The 27,605-nt window shown below is 38.5% G+C and overlaps 2 protein-coding genes across 4 annotated transcripts in view; one reads left to right on the top strand and one right to left on the bottom strand.

Moving 5' to 3' along the window:
• bicdl2 (BICD family like cargo adaptor 2) overlaps window positions 1–16,078 on the top strand; it is a 30,186-nt gene extending 14,108 nt beyond the window's left edge. For all 3 annotated transcript variants that reach the window (XM_039763947.1, XM_039763946.1, XM_039763948.1), the window contains exons 6-10: window positions 2,653–2,799; window positions 4,440–4,514; window positions 8,004–8,086; window positions 11,903–12,017; window positions 14,928–16,078. In XM_039763947.1, coding sequence (XP_039619881.1) covers window positions 2,653–2,799; window positions 4,440–4,514; window positions 8,004–8,086; window positions 11,903–12,017; window positions 14,928–15,098 — 591 coding nt within the window. In that variant the 3' untranslated portion in view covers window positions 15,099–16,078. The remainder of the gene's footprint in view (window positions 1–2,652; window positions 2,800–4,439; window positions 4,515–8,003; window positions 8,087–11,902; window positions 12,018–14,927) is intronic.
• A 5,424-nt stretch (window positions 16,079–21,502) lies between these two features.
• LOC120535835 overlaps window positions 21,503–27,605 on the bottom strand; it is a 69,237-nt gene continuing 63,134 nt past the window's right edge. Inside the window, exon 7 of the mRNA XM_039763945.1 lies at window positions 21,503–24,148. Within this exon, the coding sequence (XP_039619879.1) occupies window positions 23,336–24,148 (813 nt within the window). The 3' untranslated portion in view covers window positions 21,503–23,335. The remainder of the gene's footprint in view (window positions 24,149–27,605) is intronic.

Here is a 27,605-nt window from a genome sequence, read left to right as displayed (position 1 = left end):
AAGTATGAAACAATTCATATTTCACACATTTGCTAGGCATTCTATGCAATGCCAAAAGACAAACCAGCAAATTATAAAATACTTTGAATTTGTTCAGCAAAGACTTGAGCTCATGCTGTGCTGTATGAAAATGGAAGAGCAAGGTGTAGTGTCCGAGAAGGAATCATGGCATGTTGACATGCAACAACGATTCTACGATGAACTGCCTAAAGTGTGAGCCAATGCCACAAAAAGCTGTGTTTTCCTAACCAAAACTACTACTAAGAAGGAACCATGGTGCTATTGGCTGCTGAATCGCTATGATGTGATGTTAGTGGAAAACAAAAGTAAACTGATTTATCCTGTTAAAGAAGGCGTTAGTGCTATCCAGTTCTACATCACAGACTATTATTATTATTAATGTACTTCATGATGCTCATTTGACCATTGGCCACAGAGGACGTGACAGAAATACAAAAAATTTAATCGTCATGATAATTAAATGGAATTTAAAATAAATTTGTTTCCTTCCTTGTCGCAACAAGTAGGTTCATATTTTATTTTCTCTTGTTTTCCTCAATAAGAAAGTCCTGTACTTTATTTTGTATTTCTTTCGTTTTCAAATATGTCTTTTCAATAAAAACCTTTTCATGACTCTCTTTTAATACTTTGCCTAAATAGCATTTGTCATTCTATATATTGCCTAGGCATTCTATAAAATGCCTGCTTTTCATACATTATCGGTAACAGATATAAAGTTTCTGATATAATGGGTGTCTATGGTGACCTGCATCCCCACTTCATTCATTGTGTCAGGAAGTCAGAAAAGTAACAGTTGATTCATCGGCTAACATCGCGCATTACATGATATCTACAGTGCAAAGTTCATGGAGAGATGAGTACAGCTAAAGATTCAAATTTAAAGAAAAGCAAGTGAAAACATTATCAGGAAGAGAGTATGCCTTACCAAGCAGAAAGTCAATTCAACCGTACACTTTTACAGACTGACACTAAATAATCTTGTAATACTCCAGTTGTGGCTCACTGCTATGAATATAAAAATGTAAGGCAGAGAAGAAGCTCTTCAGTTATAATGCTCATTTGTGTGCATTCCATTTTTGTTCACAAAAGCATTTTCTGCAGCATTTTACATTTATTTATTTAACACTAGCGGAAGTAATTTTACTGTCTTCTAACATACCTGCTACTAGAATGTGGGCATGAAAGTCCATGCAGACACAGAAGCTTCACACTCCAGAGAGACTGAATCTGAAGACTCTAAAGGTGTGAGGCAGCAAACTGCCAAGTCCATTTTTTTAGATAGATAGATAGATAGATAGATAGATAGATAGATAGATAGATAGATAGATAGATAGATAGATAGATAGATAGATAGATAGATAGATAGATACTTTATTAATCCCAAGGGGAAATTCACATAATCCAGCAGCAGTATACTGATACAAAGAAACAATATTAAATTAAATAGTAATAAAAATTAAAAAATTAAAAAAATAAATGTTCAGCATTTACTCCCCCGGGTGGAATTGAAGAGTCGCATAGTGTGGGGGAGGAACGATCTCCTCAGTCTGTCAGAGGAGCAGGACAGTGACAAAAGTCTGTCACTGAAGCTACTCCTCTGCCTGGAGATGACACTGTTCAGTGGATGCAGTGGATTCTTCATGATTGACAGGAGTTTGCTTAATGCCCGTCTCTCTGCCACAGATGTTAAACTGTCCAACTTTAATCCTACAATAGAGCCTGCCTTCTTAACAAGTTTGTCCAGGCGTGAGGCGTCTCATCTTTATGCTGCCACCAGAGCACACCACTGCGTAGAAGAGGGCACTCGCCACAACCATCTGGTAGAACATCTGCAGCATCTTACTGCAGATGTTGAAGGATGCCAACCTTCTCAGAAAGTATAGTCTGCTCTGACCTTTCTTTCATAGAGCATCAGTATTGGCAGTCCAGTCCAATTTGTCATCTAGCTGCACTCCCAGATATTTTTAGGTCTGCACCCTCTGCACACAGTCACCTCTGATGATTCCATGGGTCCATGAGGGGCCTGGGCCTCCTAAAATCCACCACCAGCTCCTTGGTCTTGCTGGTGTCAAGGTGTAAGTGGTTTGAGTTACACCATTTAACAAAGTCTTTGATTAACTTTCTGTACTCCTCCTCCTGCCCACACCTGATGCAGCCCACAATAGCAGTGTCATCAGCGGACTTTTGCACGTGGCAGGACTCCGAGTCATATTGGAAGTCTGATGTACAGTATGTAGATTGAACAGGACCGGAGAAAGTACAGTCCCCTGCGGCGCCCCTGTATTGCTGCACACAATGTCAGACCTGCAGTTCCCATGACGCACATATTGAGGTCTGTCTGTAAGATAGTCCACAATCCATGCCACCAGGTGTGAGTCTACTCCCATCTCATCTTTTTACTTGTATTCACACAATTTCCATTCTATTTGTGTTGTCTGTGACATGACACCAGCCATAATGCTCATTTTTACATGATGTAATGTATTTGTGTGTTTGGGGGGGTTATACAAAGGATTCAAAGTTATCTGTAAATTAACTTATATCTAAGGTCTCCCTGCATGAGCTATCAGGACTTTTTGACAGCCATAGACTTTGCTCTGAACTTCTATATAACCTCTTTATTGTCAACAGCTGTTACAGAACCGGGCAGACTTGTTTGAACTCCGATCTGTGAATCGCTCACTCCAGACCCGGATTCAAGACCTTGGAGAAGAAATTACCCTGAAGGAGATGGACTCTCCTTTACCATCCATACAATTGGAGATAGAGGAAGCACAGGTTTGCACTTAGTTGGGTTATGGTTTCATCTTGTGGAAAACAGATTCAGACAATTTATACGCCAGTCTTTTCAAAACATCTACCATAGGATGGATGTCTTAGACCGGATTGGAATGATTCAGTTGCCATCAGTTCCTTACTAATTATCAGTGTTATTGAGCTGCAGAGCAGCAGAAGAGACAGAAAAACAGGTTTTGTCATTGTCTTTTAGCCACCGAGATATGCAGTATGCTCTTAAATATAAATTGGTAATAAACACACTGGCAATTCTGCATTAAAATATCCACCACTATTTTGAAAAGCATATGTAATCTGCAAACTGACAACCCATTACTCCCTGTGTGGTGCTTGTATTTTTGGGCATACATTCAGTTTTAATCAATGTGAACTTTAGACAATTTAATGCAGATGTCTTAGCTTAGGCATAGTGGTAGTGCAGAGCCTGCATTCCTGCCTCATAGCACTAGGGTCTGCATGGAGTTTTCACATTCTCTGTGTGTATTTATGGGCTGATGGATATCAGTGAGTGTTAGTGAGTTTACTCACTCGAAAATCAGTTCTTTAATTACCATATGCTCATCAAGAATGACTATGCATACTCTTTAAAATCTGAAAATTGTTTTTTAGCGATTTGATCTGTTTCATCGTGGTTGGCATCTAGTGCACACTTAGCCTTTTTAATTTTTTGGGTGTTTTTTTGTCATGCTTATGCATCACATGCCTTGGAAACTGTCACTTGCTGGTGGTTTGGCTCTTTCAAAAATCTAAGGCTTTTATATAAAATGCAACACAGTGTAATCAGTTCAGTTCAACTTATGTGTTATGTGTACAAAGTACAATGAAACTCGTATGTGCACTCTTCGCCACCATTCTGAAACGTGGCATGAATCTCCCTGCACAGGCTTTGAAAAATAGCAACACAAAATGTAACAGGTGAAAAGTAGGCATTGTTTAGAAAAAATAATCATTTTCATAGCACACTTCTGTCTGTTGTTATAAGCCATGGCAGAAAATAAATGCTGAAGAAACAGAATTGGATAAGTAAAAGTAGGGTAAGAAATAAAATATAGCTTGGCGAATGGGGGTTGTCATAATTTCAGCCATGGTGCCTGCTGCTAACAGACAAGCAAGCAAGAAACACATATATTCTTGCTTCGAGAAAATAGTACCTAGTGTATATGATAAAAGATATTATTTCCGGTTTACTTTTGTTATCAGAAGCATGGCTCACAAATGCGGAAGGCACATTTTCTTAAATCAAAACTTTTGCTACTTCAAAATGGACTTATTCAGTAAGTTTTAATTGGGATCCTGGTACCCATCAGGTCCGTTATAAAATGTAAATGCAGGCTAGTTATTTTTTAAAATTTCTGAAAATATACTTCACTTTAGAATGCAGTTGCATGTGTCTAATTAATATATCCCATGAATGTGAAGAAATAACTTTGACTTGAAAAACTTTGACTTTAATACTGCAATCGCTTGTTTATGTGCACTGTACTCCTGCCAGCACTTGCTATTTAGGGCCTGGTTTTAGGCATACTGTATGTTCACATCATTTTAACACAGTAGGAGTAACTGCATTCTATTTTAGCATATGCTTTGATTTAAATTTCAACAGAATGGCTTTTATTTTTCAGAGAGCGGATGCCTTATTCCTTCTTTCAGAGGTTGTAAAAGAAAAAGACAAGGAAATTGAGAGACTAAAAAATGAGGTATCTTTCTATTTTTGAATGAGCATGCAAGAAAATATTTCACAAAGCATTTGGCCCATCAAACATGTGTTATCACAGCAAAAGTGCTGATACTGTTAGGGTAAATGTAAAATAAATATATGTACCTAATTTAACACTGGCAGTTTTGCTGTGCTGTAAGTTTATGTCTCTATCCATTTAGAAATAACAAAAGAAAAAGTACTGTGCATCACTGATATTTTTTTTATCATTTGGCAACATTCATGGTTTAAAATGGTGATATGCTGGTGGGTTGATCAGCAAAGTGCCATTTTCACTTACTGGATTCCAAATGGGGATACAAGCTTAATACTGTATTTAGAGCTTCTTCACATAAAAAAACACTAATGTTTCAACACAGGTAGCAAATAGGTATATGCAGTATATCAGACAAAAGTATGCATTATTTGATTCTATCCATCCATCTATTCCTCATCTTTTTCCAAAGTCAATGAAAGTCAGACTATTTCTGAATAGCAACATGAATGAGGCGAGAAAAGCCCTTACCTGAAGTTAGAAGGCCAGTCTATGGCTTCCATATAATCCACAAATGAAATTTAGGCTGGCCCATTGGCATGATGGTGTGTCTTTCAGTGGAACCTCATATCCACAAAAGATCCATTTCCACAATTCACTGAATCTAATTTAGTTTTACAGGGAGCAAAGACAGAAAGGAGGAAAAGACAGTAACCAGTAGGCTGCAGCATAAGCACAATAACTCGGCTATAGTCATAAATTCACAATAGACCAAATTAGAGACCCCAGATGATCTGACAGGTTAACTTATGCATACAGAAGATTCCGGAAAAAAGAAAACAAAAAAACAGAAGAGTGTGAACACAAAGCTCACCAACCCAGAATTTACCAGAACTTATAAACAAATTAAGACAGACAAGCTACATGCTGTGTCATTGAACAGCCCTGAACTTTTAATGACTTCATATATTCTCACTTTTCCTTTGTGATAATGTTACCTCAAACTGCATGCCTAGTTCATGCTATGAGCAGTGGATCCCATGACTTTAAATGTTACACTGCAGGTTTTGAAAAACAGTTGGATGAATATGGTTTTGTTGTTTAGAGTGGGGGCCACATTACAGTTCTAAATGCCATCACATGGCAAATTTAGCTGCTGTACTTTTCTTAAAGTGGCCCAAATATATGGACCAATCAACATTAAGAGATCATACTTGACATCTTATATTTTTTACAAAATGCACTTGAATAAATGGTGAAATTTGCAATTCATCTTCATGATATATTTATTTACTTCAGTCCCTTTTGCATGTGCATATTTTATAACTAAGGTGAAGAAATGTTTGTCAAGAATCAACTGTACATACCATATATACTCGCATTTAAGTTCCTCAATGGATAAGTCGGGCATGATTTTACAGTATAATTTCCGGTATTTTATAATTTTGGTCGTATAAGTCGAATATGGAAAACTGATCCAAGATATTATGATATTCTAATGCTCATCTGAGAGAGTAACCACGGAGCACACTGCCTTTTTTTATATGTATTGTGCTTACGTGACCACACGGTAAAACCCGAATTATTCTGAAGCAACGTTTGCACTGTTTTGTGTTTTTTGTATCTTACACCCTCATACACCAATATCGTAAGAGTGTTTGGTCAGAAGAAAATATGAAGCTGGTTTTAAATTAAAAGTCGTTGAAGTGGCGAAAGAAATTGGTAACTGAGCTGCTGCAACAAAATTCAATGTGTCTGAGAAACTGGTGGGAGATTGAAGGAAACAAGAACATGTAAAAAGTAAAAAATAAAAAATGAAGGGTATTTTTGAACAGGTGTATATGTCAGGGTCCAATTTTATGATCGGGTTTTCAGATTTCAGGACCTGACTTATACACAAGCATGTGCGGTAATTCAACTTCTGTTACTGCAGTCTCTCTCTCTTTAAACTTGACTACAAGGTAGGAGTGCCAAGAGCTACATTTGTCGTTGTGTATAATTTTGAATAGTGACTCTTCATCCAATTCTTCCACGTGAAGCCTGTAAACCATGAGGACTGATTTTATTTCATTTATGTTAGGTAGAATGCCCAGTGGGGACTGGGTGGTCTCATGGCCTCAGGACCCCTGCAGATTTTGTTTTTTTTTTTTCTCCAGCCCTCTGGGGTTTGTTTAATTTTTGTTTTTTCTGTCCACCTGGCCATCACACTTTATTTTTTGTTACTTAGTATTGCCTAATCTTATTTTTATATTTATCTTTTTTATTTCTTCATCTTGTAAAGCACTTGGGGCCACATCATTTCTTTGAAAACATGCTATATAAATAAATGTTGCTGTTGTTGTTGTTGTGTCCATCCTGGCTTCAGCATGACAATGTGTGTGAGGGTGACTGGCAATGAGTCAGTCTGCACTTTGGACCCTTTACACTTTGGTTTCTCTTGTTATATCTTCTGACTCCTGGTGACTCCATGTAGAAGAAAGTCAGTTTAGAAACTGTATGGATGTGTAACTTACGTGTACCAAGTACTATAAATATATAGTGTCATTTAGTAATGATTTTAAATTAATTACATTTTCATTAATTGTATTGAATCTACACTATTGCATCATTAAAATGATTGTAGACTATACTTGAGGTGATATTTGATTATCTCAGTGACACTGCTCTGGATACTTGGGATAGAAAATAAACAGATTGATAGACGGATGGATATTTGTATTAGGGGGAAATGTAAAAGTGCAGTAGTTGGCACCACTATCAGGTAGCTCCGTAGTCTTGGGTTCAAATCCCTGCCTATATGAAGTATGCATGTGATCCCTATATGTGTTGTAGGTACTGCCATTTCCACTCACACCACAAACATGCCGGGTAGTTTTGTGGAAGTTGAGACCCAGAAGCCCTCTTTTGGCACCTCAGAAACCAGGCAGGAAGAAACTTCATCACAGAAATCTTTATTACTCTTCGAAGAGGATCCCCTTGTACAGCAGGATGCACCAAAAGACTCGCCTCTCTCCTTTGTTTCCTTACAATTTATAGAAGTTCCTCATTCCATAGTAAAGTAGTGGCATTTAATGTGATTGGTTCAGTAATTCAGCAACATACGTGACTATCAGCACATTCACCATCGCACAATACAGCTTGTAGCATGCTGGGTGTTATTCTTTAACAGTAGGCCTGTTATCTGAAAACAGGCTGTCAGCTTTGTGCAATGCCTTACTGAAGAGCAGCAGTTATCTGGAAGTTTCAAAACAGCCTAAAACCCTTAATGCTTTATACTCACAATTCACACTCTACATTTTAAGCTTCAAATCTACATTTTTTGGTGAGTGATGGTAACATGGACTGGCACCCTGACTTAGGCTCTCCTACATTCTTTTATCTGGATAGCATCTACACATCTAATAACTTTATGTTGCAATGTGTGAGTCAAAAAAAAAAAGAATAAACTTCATAAAATACAAAAAGTCACATATGCCTTCATATCTTCCTCTGCAGCTGCAAACTCGGATGTTGGAAATTTCATCTTTTCAAGAAGAGCTGAAAAGACTCAATGGGGAAACTGAGCTCTCAAAGAGAAGGTGAGGAGACTGTTTACAGTTTTTGTGTGAAGGTTATGGTGCACAAGCTCTTCTAACATATTTCAAGGTATGTTACCATTCTACTGGAACCCGCAAGACTATTATGAATTTAACTTTAATCTTTCACAGTCGTCCTATTAAAGGACTTCATAGTATTTAACATTGTGCATTGCAATGATTGCATTTCCTAAGAGCCAAAATAGCTGTAGACGTAGGCCTTTCTTTAGCTAAGCATCCATGCCTCATATAAATGTGAGGTCTGCCATATACCCTTTGAGGGAAGTAGAGCAGATGGGTCTTATTACTTAGCACTTCATATGTCACATAAACTCTAAGATTAAAGAAATTGTGCACAGGCACAAAGTTTCAATTCTAGGAAACACAACCTTCAGAACATGGTCATAAGAACTGACTGTTACAGAAAATAAAACACAGTTTGTTCATTAGTATCTCCCCATGGCTGAAGATAAAAGAGTCTATGCACCATATCATGGGTATAATCCAGTATAAAGTCAAATACCAAGTAGTGTCCTGTGGCACAGCCAAACAACATACACTGTAACTGTAACTCCCAAGAGATAATGGTCCACACAAGCATTGAATATGGCTGAAGATGACATCCTGATATATCCTAACTATATCCTATCAGAGGCAGGGGGGCCACTGATGTTGCTATAAAGCAGATATTTGTGGTCTGGCTTTTTTCTATCAGACAATCAGACCATTCCGGTCTATCACAAAAGGTAATGTGATTTGTGACACGATCTCTTTAAAATTTCATTGTACAATCAGCCTTTCTCTAACATGCATCCAAAATGACCTGCTGTCATTGGGGCTGGTGTGTCACACTAGTTCTTCCATAATGATACCCAGATGAAACTCAGCCCTGAAGGTGAACTATGTCAGTATGCAATAACACCACTTGTGCCAGTGCATGCTTAATGGTCAGTAACAGTAAGTGGATTATGAAAGCTGCTGTAAGGAATACTGTGAACACAGTCCACCTCTGCAAATCACTTGACATTGGTCTGAGCCATTACATGGTTATTAATGAATGCTGACACATCTCTGTACAACAGCATAACATAACTTGATCCAGTTCAGATCACGCAGGGCCAGATGCTATCCCAGCAGCACTGGACACTAGGCAAGAGGATGGAATACTAGTCCAATACAAGGTCACTCACTCACTTTGGTATCACCAGTTAACCTAACATAAATGCGTTTAGGATATGTGAATAAAACTCACATGGGCATAGAGAAAATAAACAAATTACACACAAACAGCACTCCAACCACTCTACTGCCATGCCACCACACATTTTTGTATATGTTGAAAATAGTTGGTGCATTTGCTGTCACAATATGTTATACTAGCCATGTGCGCCCAACTACGTTGCGCGTGTTAAAGTTGTCTGTGAAGGGCTCCCTGTTTAAATGTAGCTGCCAGTCATGAACTGGGTCCTTCGTCGCACAGCATTATGATTTTTTATAAGGGAAACAAAATTATAAAAGAAAACCCTTGGGTATTGATTCGATAGGAACGGCCTATTCTGAATCACTGTCCGAATTGTAATTATGTGGTGGTGTAGGAAAATTTCTGCTTCTGTCCGTTCACAGTCTGTCTCGTTTTCACGACGCTATCGTTTCCTCTAACGATGTCTTCTCATCCTTTCTCCAATCTCGCAGGTTGCTTTGTGGCAATCCAAAGAGTAAGGCAATATACACGGAGCAATGGTTATAAAAGGGGGACACATAGGTATCCAGGCTCTTTAAGGCATAAATAGGGATAACTTCACTGACATGTGAGCAAGCCACGGTACAACTGTGAGACGTGCAGCACTCGCCGGCTACAACGTAACAATAATAATATCCGGAATGTGCTGTTACGTTGTCAGTCATTCTACCCACTGTCTTTCTTTCATTCATATGTTACGTAGGCACGTACCTTTTATCTTCAGCAATCTCATTCTCTAACCAGGCCTCAGGAGCTAATCAGTGTAACACTGTCCACCACCCCTTTTCGTTATTCCCGCACATTGTTGACATCTGTGAGTAACAACAACGTACTAAACTGGAAGGTGGTCTACGCATGCGTGGAATTCGTGGACAAACAAAGATCAAGATCTAAATTAAGATCTCTTTAGTTAATTTAAAGCACAACAATTTGTTTAGTTTGAATGTCTGTGTTTTGAGGTGTGACTGGAGTACTACAGTCTTTAGTAGTATAAGCCTGGAGGAGCTTCTTAATGCAATGCCTATGGTTTAGCTGTCTTTCTACTGCCATCTAGTGCTTCTTCTTCTAATTAATTCGCTGACAAACAAAGATCAAGATCCAAATGAAGATTATATATAGAGATAATTCATAGGCCTTAAATGAATACTTCATCCAAAAGTTACCCATTTTCACCTATCGCTTCAGGAATTTTGCTATCTCCATTCTCCATAAAACATGAGAATATCATTTTTCTTCAGCCATAACTGCAAACAGTATCGGGTAAATAACAGATAAAAAATGGTCACTTTGAGTAGAGCATTCCTTTACGGTAGTGTTGTTCCTCTGGACCTTCTGGGTCTTTCCCAAAGAGTGTGAGAGCCTTCCTGCAACAACAACTGCTGGCACTGTCTCAAAGTCACTTCCAAATAGTTTGCATACAGTATGTCAGAAATGGCCGGACTGACCATCCTACTTCATGGAGACCAGCAGGTCAGCTCCTTGTCTTACAACTGACTGCTCTCATGTAAGGCTGTGATGGTAGAACAAGCTTCCCAATATCAACCTGATTTAACTCCTCTTATCACTTTTTTATTGTTCCTTATGCGCTAATCTTTAAAAAAACAATACTACTTATCTGCATGCCAAAGGGGGTGTATTTCTTGACATATTGTAAATACCTTGCTGTTTTTTAGTTTAATGTACCCTATTAATTTCTGCAGCCTTTCATTTGCATTTCATTCTGCCATCAATAACATCTCCCGGTCTGCATATTTCCACTTGTGTAACATTAATCGTATTTGCCCCTCCCTCACTCCCCACATCATTGCTATCCTATTTCATAGCCTTGTCATTTCTCATCTGGATTATTACAATTCCCTTTTCTTTGGTCTTTCTCGCAAAGCTCTTTATAAGCTTCAACTGGTCCAGAATTCAGCTGCCCGAATCATTACTAGAACCCCCTCTATTTACCATATCAGTCCCATTTTGCAGCAGCTTCACTGGCTTCCAGTTAAATTCCACATTGACTTCAAAATTCTCCTACTAACATTTAAGGCTATCCACAATCTTGCCCCTCCATATCTGTCTGACCTCCTCCATGCTGCCATTCCCTCCCGTACCCTTAGATCCTCTTCTTCCATCCACTTGACTGTCCCCTTCGTCCGTCTTACCACTATGGGGAACAGAGCATTCAGTTGCTCTGCTCCCCAGCTCTGGAACTCACTACCACCTGAGCTTAGAAATATTGAATCATTCTCACTTTTCAAATTTAAACTTAAAACTCATCTGTTTAAGACTGCTTTTTCTCTTTGATTTCAATTGCTCTGTCTGATTTTAACTTTTTGGATTTTTAGTTTTGTTTATAATCTGTGTTTTGTCTATTGTTCGGTGTCCTTGAGTGTTTAGAAAGGCGCCTAAAAATAAATGTATAAAATGTATTATTATTACATTTTGCCACTGCTTTGTGTTTGATAGTGTTTTCACTGATCCTTGGGATGTCAGAGAGCTATTAGCTTACCAAGCTTGACTAAGGGCCAGTATTTTAGTGCCACATTATGTTTCTAATTCCGAGTAAAGGCAAGCCTTTCTTCTTCCCCCAGCTCTATAGAGTCTGAACTTGAGCAGATCAGAATAGAGCGAGACTCTCTTAATGTGCAGCTGATGCACACCATCCAGCACAAGGTGGCACTCTCACAAGAACTTGAGGCATGGCAGGTAGGTGACCGTATTTGATACAATAATGTTTTCATATACAACGGTAAGCCAACAGAGTGTCTACAAATAAATTGAAAAGTTTAATAATGGTCACACAAGAGTCTGCATTCATTTCTATAAACAAATTAAAGATGCTTTTTGACCTGCCTTTGAACATAATCACGTGAAACCTGTAAGCCCAGTTTGACACCGTGTGTATTGTTAACTAGCTTAAACTACCCGCCACTGCCTAGGCTTCTTCTATTTAGTGCATCAGCATTTGTGGAAGTGTAAAAATGAAACAATAACATATTCAAAATAATTCAGTGGTATTTAATTTACAAATTCAAGTAGTGTATCTTTTTGTTCTTCTATACTATGTACATACATGTATTATTCCAATATTGCTAATTTATTAATTGCTTTGCGATACACAATATTTATGTTTTTCTCCTCTGGTGTGTAAATGTACATATTTTTGCCATGTCCACTCTGGAGTAGGCAACATATAGCTGACCATGATAAAAACATGGAGTTTCCAAGTTAATGTTGGGCACCCTGAGTGAGTAGTCATAGCAAATGCAATTCACACAGGATATTGCAGTCATAGTACAAAATGGAAGGAAGAGTGGCCAGAAGCATTAAAGTCAGAAACATCAATGACCTGGAGGTTGCCTACATTCATAAGTTAAAAGTCAGTACTGAAGCAAACCTTTGGATGCATTGTAAACAACGGTTTGAAGCAGGCAGTATAGAGAAGAGACTCTGATGGACAATTAAAACATGTGTGCATGAGGCAAAACATATAATGAAAGAATGACTTTAATGAAATTTCAAAAAACAAACTAAAAAAAGGTATTGACCCCCAATACACTATCTACATTTTTTAAAGTAGAAAATGTTTGACTCGCTATATTGGATCTGCCACTTTTATTTTCAAAAAAAAAAAAAAACAGATTCATAATTTGTAACCCAGAAAGCCCCCAACTACCAAATTTGGTTGAAATCAGTTAATAAAGAAACAGCATCTACACCTTTCATGTGTCAAGAGAATGAAATCGAGCGAAGGTGTGTCCAGTTCCAGGTTTCATGGTAGCCAATCTTGTCCATGTGGTCCTAGAGAGTAATTATACAAAACTTGGTCGAGATTGGTCAAAGGCTCTAGAAGTGCAGAAGGAACATACAGACATTTTATTATATATATATATATTGTGAACCACCGGGGTCAATACAGACACCCTAACTGGACAAAGACAGGCAGACACAAGATGTCACACAGCCCAAATGGTTTATTTACAGAGGGGACTGCTTTTTCGATCCCCAGAGCACAGCACAATGCACCACATTACAAGTCTCAGTTCTTTTATTCCTCTCTTTTCTTCAGTCCTTCTTCTTCTAGTCCCTCACAGACAAGCTTCATCCACCTCCTCCTGACTCTGCCTTCCACGAATGGAGCGAGGCAGCTCCTTTTAGACAGGTCCTGGGAGTGTTCCAGGTGGCTCATCAGTATTACCTGGAATCACTCCCAGGTATGGTAGAAGTTCACTATAAAGCCCTGAAGCTACCCCTGCCAGCCCCCAGGGAACCCAACAGGGCTGCACCAAACTCTAACTGCCAATGTGCCCTGCAGGAATCTGTGATGCCACAGTCGTCCAGGAGGGCTGCCCTTGAGTGTCAAAAGGGAAGGTATTGTCTCAGCAATGTTGTCCTTCCATTCTACTGGCGTCCTGGCCAGGTCACAATATATAAAGATATGGATGTAGATACATATTCATCTTGAAAAGGTACAGCTCATAAATCTAGACAAAAGTGCTGAGCCCAGTATTTCTTAAGGCTGGAATAATGACAGTGTTTCTAATAGCAAGAAAAATTTAGAAGAACTTTGTGTATGAGTATGTCTGTGTTCAATACTAGAACATAAACCTAGTAAGTGAACGACTTGTCAAGAGCCTACAGTCAATGGAGCAAATCTGCTTCAAGTCTGCTAAAAAGGTAGTAGTGTGCAAAATTATTCAATTCCCTTGAAAGTCATCATAATTTTCTGCAGGACAAAAGATTTGTACACATATTTACAGTATGTGTACAAATCTTGTGTCATTCAGATGACTATCATAATATCAAGGGGATTGAATACTTTTGCATGCCCCTGTAGATAGACAGAAATTAATTTCCAAAGGGAATCTCCTTTGCTCCAGCAGCAACATAATGCAGGAAGCCCTTGTGCAAAACAAAAAAAGAAGGTGTAATATATTAAATAAATGGAAACCTATACACAAAATGCAATTAGAGTGTTACAATGGAATAAAGAAAACCTCCCCATAGTGAGCCCCAGTATTTTAATAAAGGCTAAGGTGAGCCCCAGGTCATCTGTCCATTCAAGCAAGTAGCAGAGGACCATGTGTAGTACACTGTGCCACTTGGCTGCCATCTATCGCACTAGGAGAACTCTTTAACACTCTTAAGTGTTCATCCATCACATACCAGTTCATGGAGTGATTATTGCTACCACCTCCTTATGACAATTTGCCTATTGATGTAGGATTAGAGAACCCTGTTAGTTAATAAGTCTACTGCCCCATGGTGTCTAGGGGTAACTTAGTGCTCAGTAGGTGGTATCATAAGTAAGGTTTGGGGATTAGGCACCTTGGTAGTGTTTCCGATGCCAGCGGACCCTGTGGCAAAGTTGCCAGTGGAGGTAGAGTTGTCAGGGCATTTGATGGGCCTGCTCTTATCCTAAACAACATTAAACTGTTTGTAGCCCCAATCCCAACCTGAACCTCTTCCATAATATGTAAACAGAAAAAAAGACTGCTTCCAAAAAATGAATGCATAAAAATATATTACACCATTGTGAGCAGCAGGCTCAGTACAGGATGTCCCCAGTCCGTGGTGTGCAGATCACTGTCACCTTTGTGTCATTCTCTCTTGCAGGAGGATATGCAGCTGGTGATTAGCCAACAGGTCCAAAACCAACGAGAGGATGAAAGAGAAAAAGAGCGTCAGGCATCGATAAGGAGAAGCAACTCCACACACAGCAGGAGATCATTCCGAGGAACAGAAGGGGAAAAGGGCGGTGGTTTCTTTTCATCCTGGTTTAAGTAGACTGCAGCTAACATCTTTAACTCATACGGTGGCTGTATTTATAGAGTTTCAGCCTTATGATCTACCTCCTTTATACACACTGTTGCTCTACCACTTCGTCTGAGGTTCCATGTTGTGCCTCATCAACAGGAGAGGATCAGCCATGTAGCCATTGAAAGGCACCTCCAATCCAACAAGGTCAGCAGAGTGCCATAGCAAAGAACCTTGCAGTTTGTCTCCTTGTTGCAATGCCCTACACATTTATTACCTTTAACAAACAGACCACAGGGAGTATAATGTTTAGTGTTGAAGCTTAGCTTTATGTTTCCTTGTTGGAATTATTTTACATGAAAGACTAGGCTTGATTTTACCAAGGAACATCAAATATACTGGCGATGTGCTTTCTCTAGAGCTTCTTCTGTGGCTCCTAAGGGCAAAACTATGTAATCTTTAAGTTGTAGTAGCCAGCAGCAGAAGGAATCAACATCTATTAGTAAAACTACCTCAGAAATAACTGACATAATAGTCCTTATTATTAATGTAAATTATGTAAAATACACTTAAGAAATGTTTTCATTTATATTGTTAGTACCAGCCAGATTAAAGGTTCGGCTTAGCCATGATCCAAGAATGGTCAATAAGTCAGCTGTAGGAGTTGAATCAGCAATTGTGATTTAAAATCAATGCCCTACAATGTATGCTTCAATTCATCAAACTATTTCTGCTGCTCCCGTCCTTTAAAAGCTAATGGAAACGCCAGTCTATCACTTTGAAAACACACAGTGGCTCCGACTGCCTCGTTTCTGTTTCTGGCATTCCAGGATAGTTCCCTACATTCAACTAATCTGCTGTAAAATTAGCATCTGTCACCTTAAAGTGGGAACCGCATGAAAAGTCATGAAAAATCCCACCACCAGGAGGAACAACTTGTCATTCAACACTCATGAAAATGACTGAGAAACCACCAGAGTTTGGAATAAATAAATACGTTATTATTTCAAGTTTTGAGGTGACATTTGATGGATACCTGCCAACTTAAACGCATGTTTTTGGACAGTGGGAAGAAGCCAGACTTCACACAGAATTAACACACAAAAGTACGTAAACTTCAGGGAATCCTCTGTGCCACAGCTCAGAACGTTTCTAGAAACCCAGACAGCTTTTATTTAGTATAAGTCACAATGATTATATATGCAAGTACAGCAAGGGTTTGTGAGAACACTTAATAGCGGGTCTGGGGGCTACAAACTTCTGTGATTAATAGAAGGTTGGAGGAGCCTTCACAAAGATCTCCTGTCAAAACAGGCAGGAACTTGTAAAGGTGTGGAAAGACATGTTGTTTTAGAAGCTGGCACACACTTCACATTGACTTCTTTTGTCACCCCCAAAGTGTTGGTTCACCATTTGTGCTCTGCTATGAACACTATCTACATATGTATATCTATATATATAATTCACTAAGGCAAGACAAACATGGAAAGCACGCCGGAAGGGGCATGGATTCACTAAGCCGCCGACAAGTGAGAAACTTATGGCGCACGCAGGAAAGAGCCACGCCCACCAACTCCAAGACCATTGGATACAACGACAACTCGCAGGGCCACGCCCACCAACTCGGACGCGACGACACAGAAAAAATGGCGTCATTTATATTCGTCTGTCGTAGAGGCCACATGCAGTGCAGGTCAGGTTAATGTCATGTGCATGTCATGCACCTCTGAGCTACGTTGACTGTTCATAGAGGCATGTTTCTCGTGGAGGTGAATCGCCATATGCAGCGTGTGAAACGGTTTGCGAGAAGTATCGCATGGGATCCTTAAAACAATCCTTTACAACTGAGGTTAAAGCACAATGAAGTAAGCAGTCTTTAAAAACCAACTTTTCAGTTACGACGCACAACCGCGTGCACCATTGCAAACTGTTTTACACGCTACATACAGCTATTCGCTTCCGCGACAAACATGCGTCTTCTTAGATGCTCCTGCAGGAACACGAAAGACGTTTTCCTGCCCACCAATGCTCCTTTTTCACCGGCCGGCGTCTACCCTCGCTCTCTAGGCATTCACACTGCCTGCCCATTTGCCTGGACACAAAAACTCACCGACCACCCAGTTAGTCCCTTTGGTCTGTGGTAAAAGTCCACATGCACGTCTGAGCCACGCGGCGTTTGTTATGCCGCGAGTTCACTATTGTGTTGTATTTTGCTCTCTCCAGAGTTCCATCTTTTCATTCACTTACTGTTGTATTCTCACACCAACCCGTTTTAGACATCCGTGTCTTTCCAGAATCGTTTAGCATTCAGTAAATAATTATGCATGACATTGACCGTGTGTCTACCCAGCGCAGAGAGGCGTGGGTAAGCCGTTGAACCCCTTTCGGGCTGCAAGCCGTGGAATTCCCACTAAATGTGACTCATACGCTCCCACTCATTACGTCCCTACCCTTTGTGCACACCCCCCTCCTACCTCGCTACTACCATGGTCGGGTGTCTTGGTAGATTATATATAGAATAGCAGCCAAAACCACACAGAGCAATGAAAAGTCTACGTCAGTCACACGTACATCTGGACCGTTTAAAGACGACGACTCAAGTGACGAGTTGGAGGTGGGCACATGAGCGGGCAGTGCATACTGAACGAGAAATCAGCAGACTAGCATGACGGATGGAGCTGAATGGACGTCATTCTCCTTTCCTCCCGTTCCACACTCCGCGCCATGCACCCCCATCCCTCCATCTGGCAGGAGAAGGCGCGAGGAGATATCAGTCATGGACGATTGTGTGTTGGTTTGTTCCGTGCATTGTTACAATGTTACTTTTCTTGCTGATTTATTACATTACCGATTTTTCAAATGTTAATTTTCTCTCTGTGCTTAAAAATCATTAAAAAACCGGCCTGATTATGCGGCGTATGGTACGCCGTGGGTTGGCTAGTTTAAATTAAAGGGGTTACCATATGCTGGTCTTACTTAAATGTGCTGACCAACAACACAAAGCAGCGGAGGAATGTGAGGTGAAGTCTGCACATTGCACACACTACAGTCTTCAGACTCTTGAGCAGGACCAAGGGCTGACTTGTCTGTTGGATTGTCTATGTGCATTTGAATTTGTGATATAAGACCATGTTTTGTAAAACAAAAAAATTATATGCTGTATCTATATCTAATATGTTAATATTATGCATTAAATTAATATTTTTTCTATCCAGCTTCTCTTTTTTGTCAGGTAATAATATACTTGAAAATAATATTTAGTACAAAAAAAGTTACAGTAACCCCACTATTTCAATTCCATATTTAAGTCTTCAGTAACTTGACTTGTAAGGTCTGATGTCGCCTACAAAGTCCCATAGGGACAGCAGTGGCTATCAAAACTTTTGACAGGATCAGTAAACTAAAAAAGAAAAAGTCCTCATTAGCCCCCATGTCTCTATTGTAGCCCTCTAGGATTCTATTATCACCTGTGTGGCAAACCAGCTAGTTCCACATTTTATATGAGAAACTATTTAAGAATTCTGTACAATTTTCTTTTACAGAGCTGCCAAATGTTCCACACAGTGTACACCAGAAGAATTTGATGTGTCAGCTGCTTCAACATCGTTGTTAAATTTATATTTACAGGGTATGGATAGGTCAGCTGGGCTAAAGCCAACTGCCTCCCAGACTCAGTGACATATTGTTTGAGATCACTTCCAAAATGAGGACTGGGTGGTCTCCACACCAGCATTTTTTTTTAAAAAAAAAAGCAGCTCCACATAAGATTACTGATAAAGAAAATAACAATAATAATAATAATAATAATTCATTACATTTATATAGCGCTTTTCTCTTTCTGAAATTGACCGAGTAATAATCATTGAGAGTCTAATCCATGTTAACTGGTCAGTTTAGCACTTTGATGATCCTGTCTAGCAATCAACCAATATATTTTTAAATCATTTTATAGTCAACAGCAAAGAATATTAAATCAAACATCCTTTCAGTTTTGGGAAGCCAGAGAACATCACCACTGCATCTAGTAAAAACAGCATAGATTAAGCAACTTTCATAATGGAAGAATTTTAATTCACACTTTAACATAACATTCTCATCTTTGGCATGTGAGATGAAACCAGAATATTTGAAGAAAACACACATTGCATTTTTCAATTCTTAAAGCCCACAGACTAGCACAGCTATTTATCTTTGACATGGCACAGTTATGTAGTGATAAACACCACATATAAGATGGTGAAAAGGGGTGGTAGGCCTCAGAAAGAGAGCAAAACCAGACCAGTGCTCATATGTACCAGAATTGCTCCTAGGAACTGCACTAAAAGTCTGACGAAGACAAGAATTTGTCCTACTCCAAAGTAACACAGGAGAAGTATTTATGGAGTGTCCTACACTTGCTCACAGATAGGAGGAGAAGTTCACATTTGAAAAGGAATGACATCATGATTTTATGGCACTCCAACTACAAAATGGCACTCATTATGATGTTTTGCAGTTTCCTTTGCAATCTAAGGCTTCAACACAAAGATAATAATAAATAATAATACCAAAAGTGACCTGATTATATTCAAATAAAAGGTTAATGCCACTCTCATGAGGTATGCTAGAGTCATGCGTTGAACAAGGCCACTTGCAACAACATCAAGAATAATACAATAATGAGCACTGAGATGGAAAGACCAAGACACACGGCAAATGAGATGAAACACCAATAATTGATATATCCCCAGTTATTGAGCAATGAATCATCCACCGTAATACCTTTAGAAGAAACACCTTCCCGCTGTTATGGCCATTGGAAGTGCCTCATAAAGTTAAAGTGTCTCATAAAGTTAAAAGTTACTGAAACCTGCCACAGTTATTCTTGACTGTTACTGAAGCCATGTTTGCTCTTCAGGTGTTCCCGGTCATCTTCCAGAGTCACATGATGTGTCTGGCTATCACAAGTCTTTATTTATTCAATGCCCTGGCAGTCTGTGTCTTCCTTCGTGAACTTTCCCAAGTGTCTAAAGTATAACATGAACCTTCCAGAGCTTCATGGAATGAAAAGCTCAGGATATGTGTGTGACATTTTTCTGTCAATCTCCTATCCAGTCTCCTATGTTCAGGATAATATAATAAAGTTTGCATCCATGTTCACGTGCATGTTGATACTGTGATATCGCTTGCGATTCACATATGTATGCTCATCCACACTTGATCTTCATATGCTATCAATCACATCAAAAACTCCAGGAAAATCAGGAATTTGCAAGACTGTAGCTTGCTTTAACATTACTTCATGAGGAATGGTAGGAAAATGTGTACACCTAAGTATTACCTCACACATTATATAACATTCAATGTTTGGTACAAAATTCGAGAAATGTTTGGTTGTGACATGCTTAAATGATTGATAATGCAAAGCTGTATTTTTCCTGCGGCAAAAAATTGTAATGTTACCAACACTTTCATTTCAGCTGAAAAAGCATGGCTTCATTGCATAGATGGGAGCAATCATTTGATGTACAAGATGAATATTATTCCGCCTCTGTCAAAGCAATATCATTGTATGAGTTCATTGTTGTTCAGCATTTCCAAAACATTCAACCTTTCCCAGAATATGCATACTGAATGTCATCTTCTGGTTGCTCCTAGTGAGTTAGGACAGCTCTTCTAAATCCTGGAGAAGTTAGGAATAGTTTCCTAAATTACAAAAATTGATAAAATGCTTTACTCCCACTTGTGATAACAGGACCAAATTTGCATCACCCAGTGATTTTTGAACCAGTTAGGACTACTTTCCTACTAAGAGATGCTTGATAAATATGGGCTCAAGACCTTCACTCACCTGACTACAGCTACTGTAGGCCTCACCCAGGGCAGCCTACACCCAAACCCAACATGTAGGCTTCAGCTGCACAGGCCCAAAATAGGGCACAGGGTTTTCAAAGTTCAAAAAAATTCTTTAAATATTCAAAATGCACAAAAATGCCCTTCGAGGGATAGTGCAAACAAAAAAAAAAACCTTTGGCTTGAGAGAAAAGGCAAATGATTCATCTGTACAAGTAAAGACTTTATTTATATAAACAAAACAGAAGCACATAAATAAAGCGGGTGTAAAAAAAAATCCCTAAAAAAGGCAACCCAAGGCTAACAAGTCCAATCCATTATTCAACACTCATAATCCAAAGTCAAAGCAACTAAATCCAATATAACCAGAAAATCAAGAAATGTACTTTCAAAAACTACAATCCATCATTTTCCTGCACAACCACTGAACTGATGCAGGAGCGTCTATCTGAATATCACCACTGCGTATGGTCCCATTAGAGGTGAGGGGTCAGGGCGGCCCCGCCTCCTGGGGCACCACACTAAACACACAATACATAAATACTAAACAATAAATAAAAATAATATTAACATCATTTATATATTAACAAAAACATATGAAAAATGATATCTCAAAAACAACAAAAATAACAATAGAATAGAAAATAAACATACAGTATGTGAGGGAACAAACCGCGGCTGCAACATAACAAGTTATCCCTTTCTTATAATGCACTGTCGTGGAATTTCACTCTCCTATTTGTGACATTTTATAGTCACGTCTCAGGGTCGTAGACCCCAATGCTTGATGTACACTAATAAACGTACAAATTTCTATAAAGAGGACAGAAAAGAGTACATGTGGCAGCCTGACTGAAAAGATTCACTAAGGCCCTGCTCAATAGAGAGAGAAAAAAAAAACCAAAACAGTGTCTAATCAATTTCCCATGTGGGAACACTAGTTTTTGGGCTTTGGTAAGGAGATCGACTCTCCACAAGGTAAAACTCATGATGACCAGATTGTTTGCTTTTATTTTAAGTTTTGATTTAGTTCAGCTGAAATGAACCATCCTAGCATTTTTAGAAGAAAGACACACAAATGAGGTGAGTTTGTTCTCATTTACTATACTCATTTACTATAAAAATATACAGCATATTCTTTCTAAACAAGTCAAAGAGCAGTCAAAAATGAAAAATAAATAATTAAGATAAGACGAGGTATTGCATTATTTTTTGAAGTTAATGGAAAGCTGCAGAGGTTTTTCCCTGATGTCTTCAAACACGGGCAGGGGCTGCTGCTGTTGTCTTGTACCCATATTATTCGGGATTTGGCCCACAAATGTCTGTAATTTTGAAATGAGACATTTTATCTCCCAAATTGGAGATACAGATAGAGTTTTAAGGTTTGCACCATTTTACACTATAAACATTGGCTGCCTAGCTGAATTTAAAAAGGAAATGGTGTGTCCTGAAAATTAGATGTTCTTCATCTTCTAGCAATGAATGCTAAATTTTAGGGTAATGATTTCCAATTCCAGTCCTGTGAGACCCCAGTCCTGTGTCTACTTTGCTCAATTGTTAATTGTCATTATTAGTATACTATTATGGAAGCAAAAATGCAACTACTGTATTTCTAAATTTCTAATGAATGCAAACCTCTCACTACAGCTTGAGATGGATGTGTGGAGTTACTAAAAAGGATGGAATAAGAAATGAGACAATCAGAGGTACAACAAAAGTGGGAGAGATATCTAAGAAAGTACAGGAAGGTAGACTGAAAAGGTATGGACATTTAATGGAGAGAGACAATGAATATGTGGGCAAGATAGTGATAGGAATGGAAATATAGGAGAAGAGAAACCAAGGGAGGGCCAAAGTGGAGGTAGATTGGTAAAGTTAAAGAAGATCTGAAGGAAAAGGGATTGAGAGACGAGAAGGTGCAGAGCCAAGCTGTTTCGAGAAGGTGGGTCAAGCCCAAACAGAAGTGAGAAAAGATGATGAAGAAGAAGACGAAGAAGAAAAGAAACAAACCACCAATTAAACAATAAAATCATTAACAGTATATGAAACTGGATGGAACAAATACCTCAAGGCACTGGGATCTCCCTGTCCCTGGAAACCATCACTGTTGAAGAAACTTGCTAATTCTTTAAGATATACTTTCTGACAATTTCAAAAAGAAGCAGTTTGACATTTCCAGAATATTATTGTTAAAATCATCTAACCTGTGTGACCCCTGCTATTTCAGAGTTGTCACTGACCTCATCAGTACTAAGGTAAAAACATTATGATCAGAGTATGTATGCCTTGAGCTTTAGAAACAAGAGTCGCTCTTCCAAATGTAAAAATAATCTTTTACTTAAGCTCTTGTTAAAGCAGTTTGCTGTTTCTTGATTTTCTCCTAAAGGAGAGGAAATTGGAAGCCACAAATCTCTTGACATTATTCCTAATGTTTGTCAGGACACAAAGGGGCTAGGACGACTCTCATATCCACCATAAGAAGGCTCATTTTTAGTCCCTGTATACATTGCCAGCCCAGCAAAAGCATCAGGATTTAACAAATCAGAGCAGTCCCTGTATCCTGAGGAGAGATCCTGGTATGACTTCTGATAGTCAAAATCCTCCTCTGAGAAAGTTCTGGGAAGTAAATCTCTAGATACCATCAGATTATGACATTCTTCCTTGTATGTGCTGTAAGGTTCAACGAGTGGTAACTTGGATAAATCATTGCTTAAAGAATGTCTGTCACACAGGTAAAGCTTTTCCCCCTCATCAGTGAAAACATTCACAGAAGAAAGCGGAACATCTTTCTGCAGGTCTGTATTTTTAGTGTCTTCTGGATTCTTGGACTGAGGCTGTGAACCTTGAAAGTAATTTTCCAGATCACCCTCCATTTTCAGTTCTAGATCACTCCCAAAAAGACATTGTTTACTGTCATATCCTTTAGACACTGCTGATCTTTCAGAGTCGTGTTTGTCACAATACACCTTAGACAAGTCAGAAAATCCATCTGTATGATAAGAGCACTTCTGGTCAAGAGGCTCATCAAATAGACTATTAGTCGGGTAACTGTTATATTCTTCATTGTTGCCACCATATCCATCTCGCAGAACTTGCTCTGGTTGCTCGCTTTCGGCCCTTTGTCTAGAAGGACACTGAGAGGAGATAATCAGGACTTGTGTATAGAGAGGCAGGATGTTACTCCTTGCTGAGGTGACATTGAGATATTTGTTGTTTCTTTTCAGAGTGGCTTCTTTTTCGAGAAAATCCTTTGAAGGAAAAAAAAAACATTTTATTGTTATGTAAGGTAAACCTTTCATTTATTGATGTTGAAAATAAACGCCATATTTTAGGAAAAGTAGGAGAGCTTTAAAACCCTCCATAACTTCAGGATCCCACAAAAAAGACTAAAATTATGATTTTCAAACACCAGATTATGACAGATAAACATCTGGGTCTGTTCAAATTTATTTTGGTAAATCCTTGACCACACTTAATCCACCTTAACAAAAGTAAGCGTCTGCGTGTCTCTGTATTTGTGTGTCTGTCTGGTTACTACATCATGATCACTCCAACAGGTGGCACATCACATACATTTGTACTAATAAAACACATTGTATTTGTCATTCCAAAAGATGGTGTATCAAAAACATTAATACTGCTTTTATTAATCTCCATAATAAATGGCATATAACAGAGACATATACATTGCATTTGTCATTTCAAGTGATGGTGCATAACAAATATTTGTAATAATGTGTTTTATTACTATGAATCCCAGAGCAAATGGCATAAAACAGAGACATAAGTATTGCATTAGTTATTCCAACAGATGGCACATAGCAGATGTTTGTAGTAATGCTATTACTACAGATGTTGGTGATGCGCCCTCTGTAGGAATTAAAAATGCAATGCATTTTATTACTACATGTTTTGCAAAATACATTTCAATAGGTGATGCACAGCAAATCTTAACACTGACGTCTTAGGTGGGTAGCACAGCTAGTACATAAGGGCAGCACCAGGATTTCAAAAGAGGATGGTGCCAATGTTATTTTTATTATTGTTAATACACATTCATTAAAAAAAATAGAATTTCAGCCATGTCACTGTAAATGGGGTCATCAGTTTTTATTTTTTGCATGATTTATTGAATGATTTGTGTTAATACTAATTTAAATCCACTTACAAATGGTGAAATAAGCTAACTACCTACATTTTGATAATACATAGCCAATACCAGTCCATCACAATACACAATCACCCCAAATAATATTCATTATTAATTTTGACAAAATTATGTATTACTGTATAATTGTAATTGTAATTATGTCATTTCTGTATTTACAAACTGCTGCCCTGTGAATTTTATTTGACTCATATTTTAAATATGCCTAATGCGTGCGCTTCAAGTTTCTAAATCTATAAATGCATTTTTCCTTGATTAGATTATCACCAAAATGTCAAAATCACATTTTTGAATGTCCAGTATTCCAGCCACGTACAAAGCTGTGCACCTATATACCTGCTGGAAAATTTAGCAGCAATTGAGAATGTGGTTTGTTAACTTTAGACAAATTTAGTGACCTTAGCCAATCCATTGACATTTGGCGGTAGAGTGTTTGTCCAGCACACTCAATAGAAGTGTTGGTAGCAAACCTATTGCTAAAGTTAGCCCAGCTAGCAGTGGGGTTTTCACTTGCCATTATGGTACTGAAATTTTCAGTGCCGACAATAGACCCTAGAACGTTTTGCAGCTATGTTTCTTTGCTTTCGCTAATAAAACATAAAGTGTTGTCTGTCAAGGCATTGTTCACATTAGTCTTGCCTTGTTCACATTTCTCTCCAACGGGACCTAGCTACAGAACTAGTAAATTCAGTAAGTTACTAGCTGCTAGGCTTGTGTTGTCATCAGATGTTTTGAGTGGCTGTGATTGGAAAAATTTGAAATCTTACTTTCTAAGCTTTATTGAGTAGATGTACACTGTAAAACTGCCATCCACGTACAGATCAAATTCCATTAGAACAAACTTTGTTTTAACAAAATCCTTGCTTTAACAATTTTTTTTTTTTTGGTCTGGGCCAATTTACTATAGAATAAATGTTAAAAAAAAATTCTTAACAGTAAAGTTTGTTTTATCTGGATAGTTCATTACAACTAAGTCATTTTTCATACAAAAATAAAATCAGTAAAACATGCATTATTTCTTCTGGCCTTGGCCCACAAATCGTGATTCAGGAGCTCCGCTGAACAGCCAATTGGATTGTGTCTGCAGCCAGAGACAGCAGAGCAGAGCTTAAGAAGAGTTTCTGCAGACCGGAGACATTGTGAGCGGCTCTGGGTTAAAGATAACTGTCAATCAAATTCAACTTCAGTTGTATTTACAGAACCCTAGAAGTCCCCTGCTACCAGGAGACTGACCAGATTGAGGATTAATGTTTGGTTTGCCCTTCAGCAAAAGTACTGACTGCTGAACTTACTGTACCTCATGTTTATGCTACTTGACCTGTTTCCAACGTATTTCATAAGTCTGCTGAGATTTTACCACGTGATCATCAGCACATCATAATCTTTTTAAGAAAAAAATTGTTGCATTTGAATGTGTTTTTAAAAAATGTGACCTTCATTTTCTTAAACTGTTATCATGATTTTTTTATGTATACATTTCCCAGGATAAAAAAATGGCTCATAAAATAACAGCTGGCAGTAAGAGAGAGCGAGTCAATCCATAAGGCAACCTTGGTGGGCACCATTTACGTTGGCACCATTCATGAAAGTTAAGGGACACGCATTGTAAACTGCCACACCCCCATCCCCGTCCATGATATGGAAACTGAGGGGAGTCATTTTGCTAACTCAAGAGGCATGCGCTCCGGACAATGATGGGCACCCCCCTTCTCCATATTGCCTTCAGTACTGATGGCAGCAAATAATTTACAAAAAAAAGTTGGAACTTCTCACTGACATTGATGCTTACAACAAGAAAAAAGAAGCTGCCATCGGGTTTGACATTCCACAGTCAGCTTTTTCAGATGCACGTGTTTAAAGGCCGCACTGTGGTCCAATTCCATTATAACAAAATCTAAGGTGTAATAAATAGTTTTTTCAATCCCGCGCTGTTTGTTTTAATATATACACTCGTAACAATGGCAAATTTGGTGTTTAGATTTACATTTAATTAATATTTCAATCAAGGGAGATGTACAGGGGTAGACCAAAGTAGATTTACAGCTGTGAGTACACAAAACACAGTTTATCTTTGTCTTATTATTTATTTATTAATTATTGTATTATTTGTCTTCTTCTTAAAGCTATTGAGTGAATAAAGCTATTGTAATAATCATAACCTACACATCTATTTCCATACGAACAACTGTAAGCCTACTTTTGGGAAGCCCTGTATATTAAAATGCATTTATGCTGCATATGCTATTTTTCATTTATAAAAAAGAAAAAAATTCGAAAAAGCTAAGGTACAAAATAGAGTATGCTAATGAGCAAAGTGGGCTGGCATAGGCCTACATGAGCCACATAGCGGTGTCGCCACTGATATAAGCATCACTTACTTAAAAAATAAAGTACTGATTACCAGGTTGGTTATTATTCATATTTTTTTTTCTTGGTGACAGTCATAGCACTAGTAACCTGAGCAGGGAAGACCTGAGTTCCACATACTGCTGTTCCTGAGAAGTTTCCACCCACTCTCTCAGATAAGCTGAGATGTA

The sequence above is a fragment of the Polypterus senegalus genome, chromosome 9 (genome assembly GCF_016835505.1).
Source record: "Polypterus senegalus isolate Bchr_013 chromosome 9, ASM1683550v1, whole genome shotgun sequence".
Taxonomy (NCBI): domain Eukaryota; kingdom Metazoa; phylum Chordata; class Cladistia; order Polypteriformes; family Polypteridae; genus Polypterus; species Polypterus senegalus.
The sequence above is the reverse complement of the archived record's forward strand: the minus strand, read 5'-3'. Positions and strand labels throughout refer to the sequence as shown.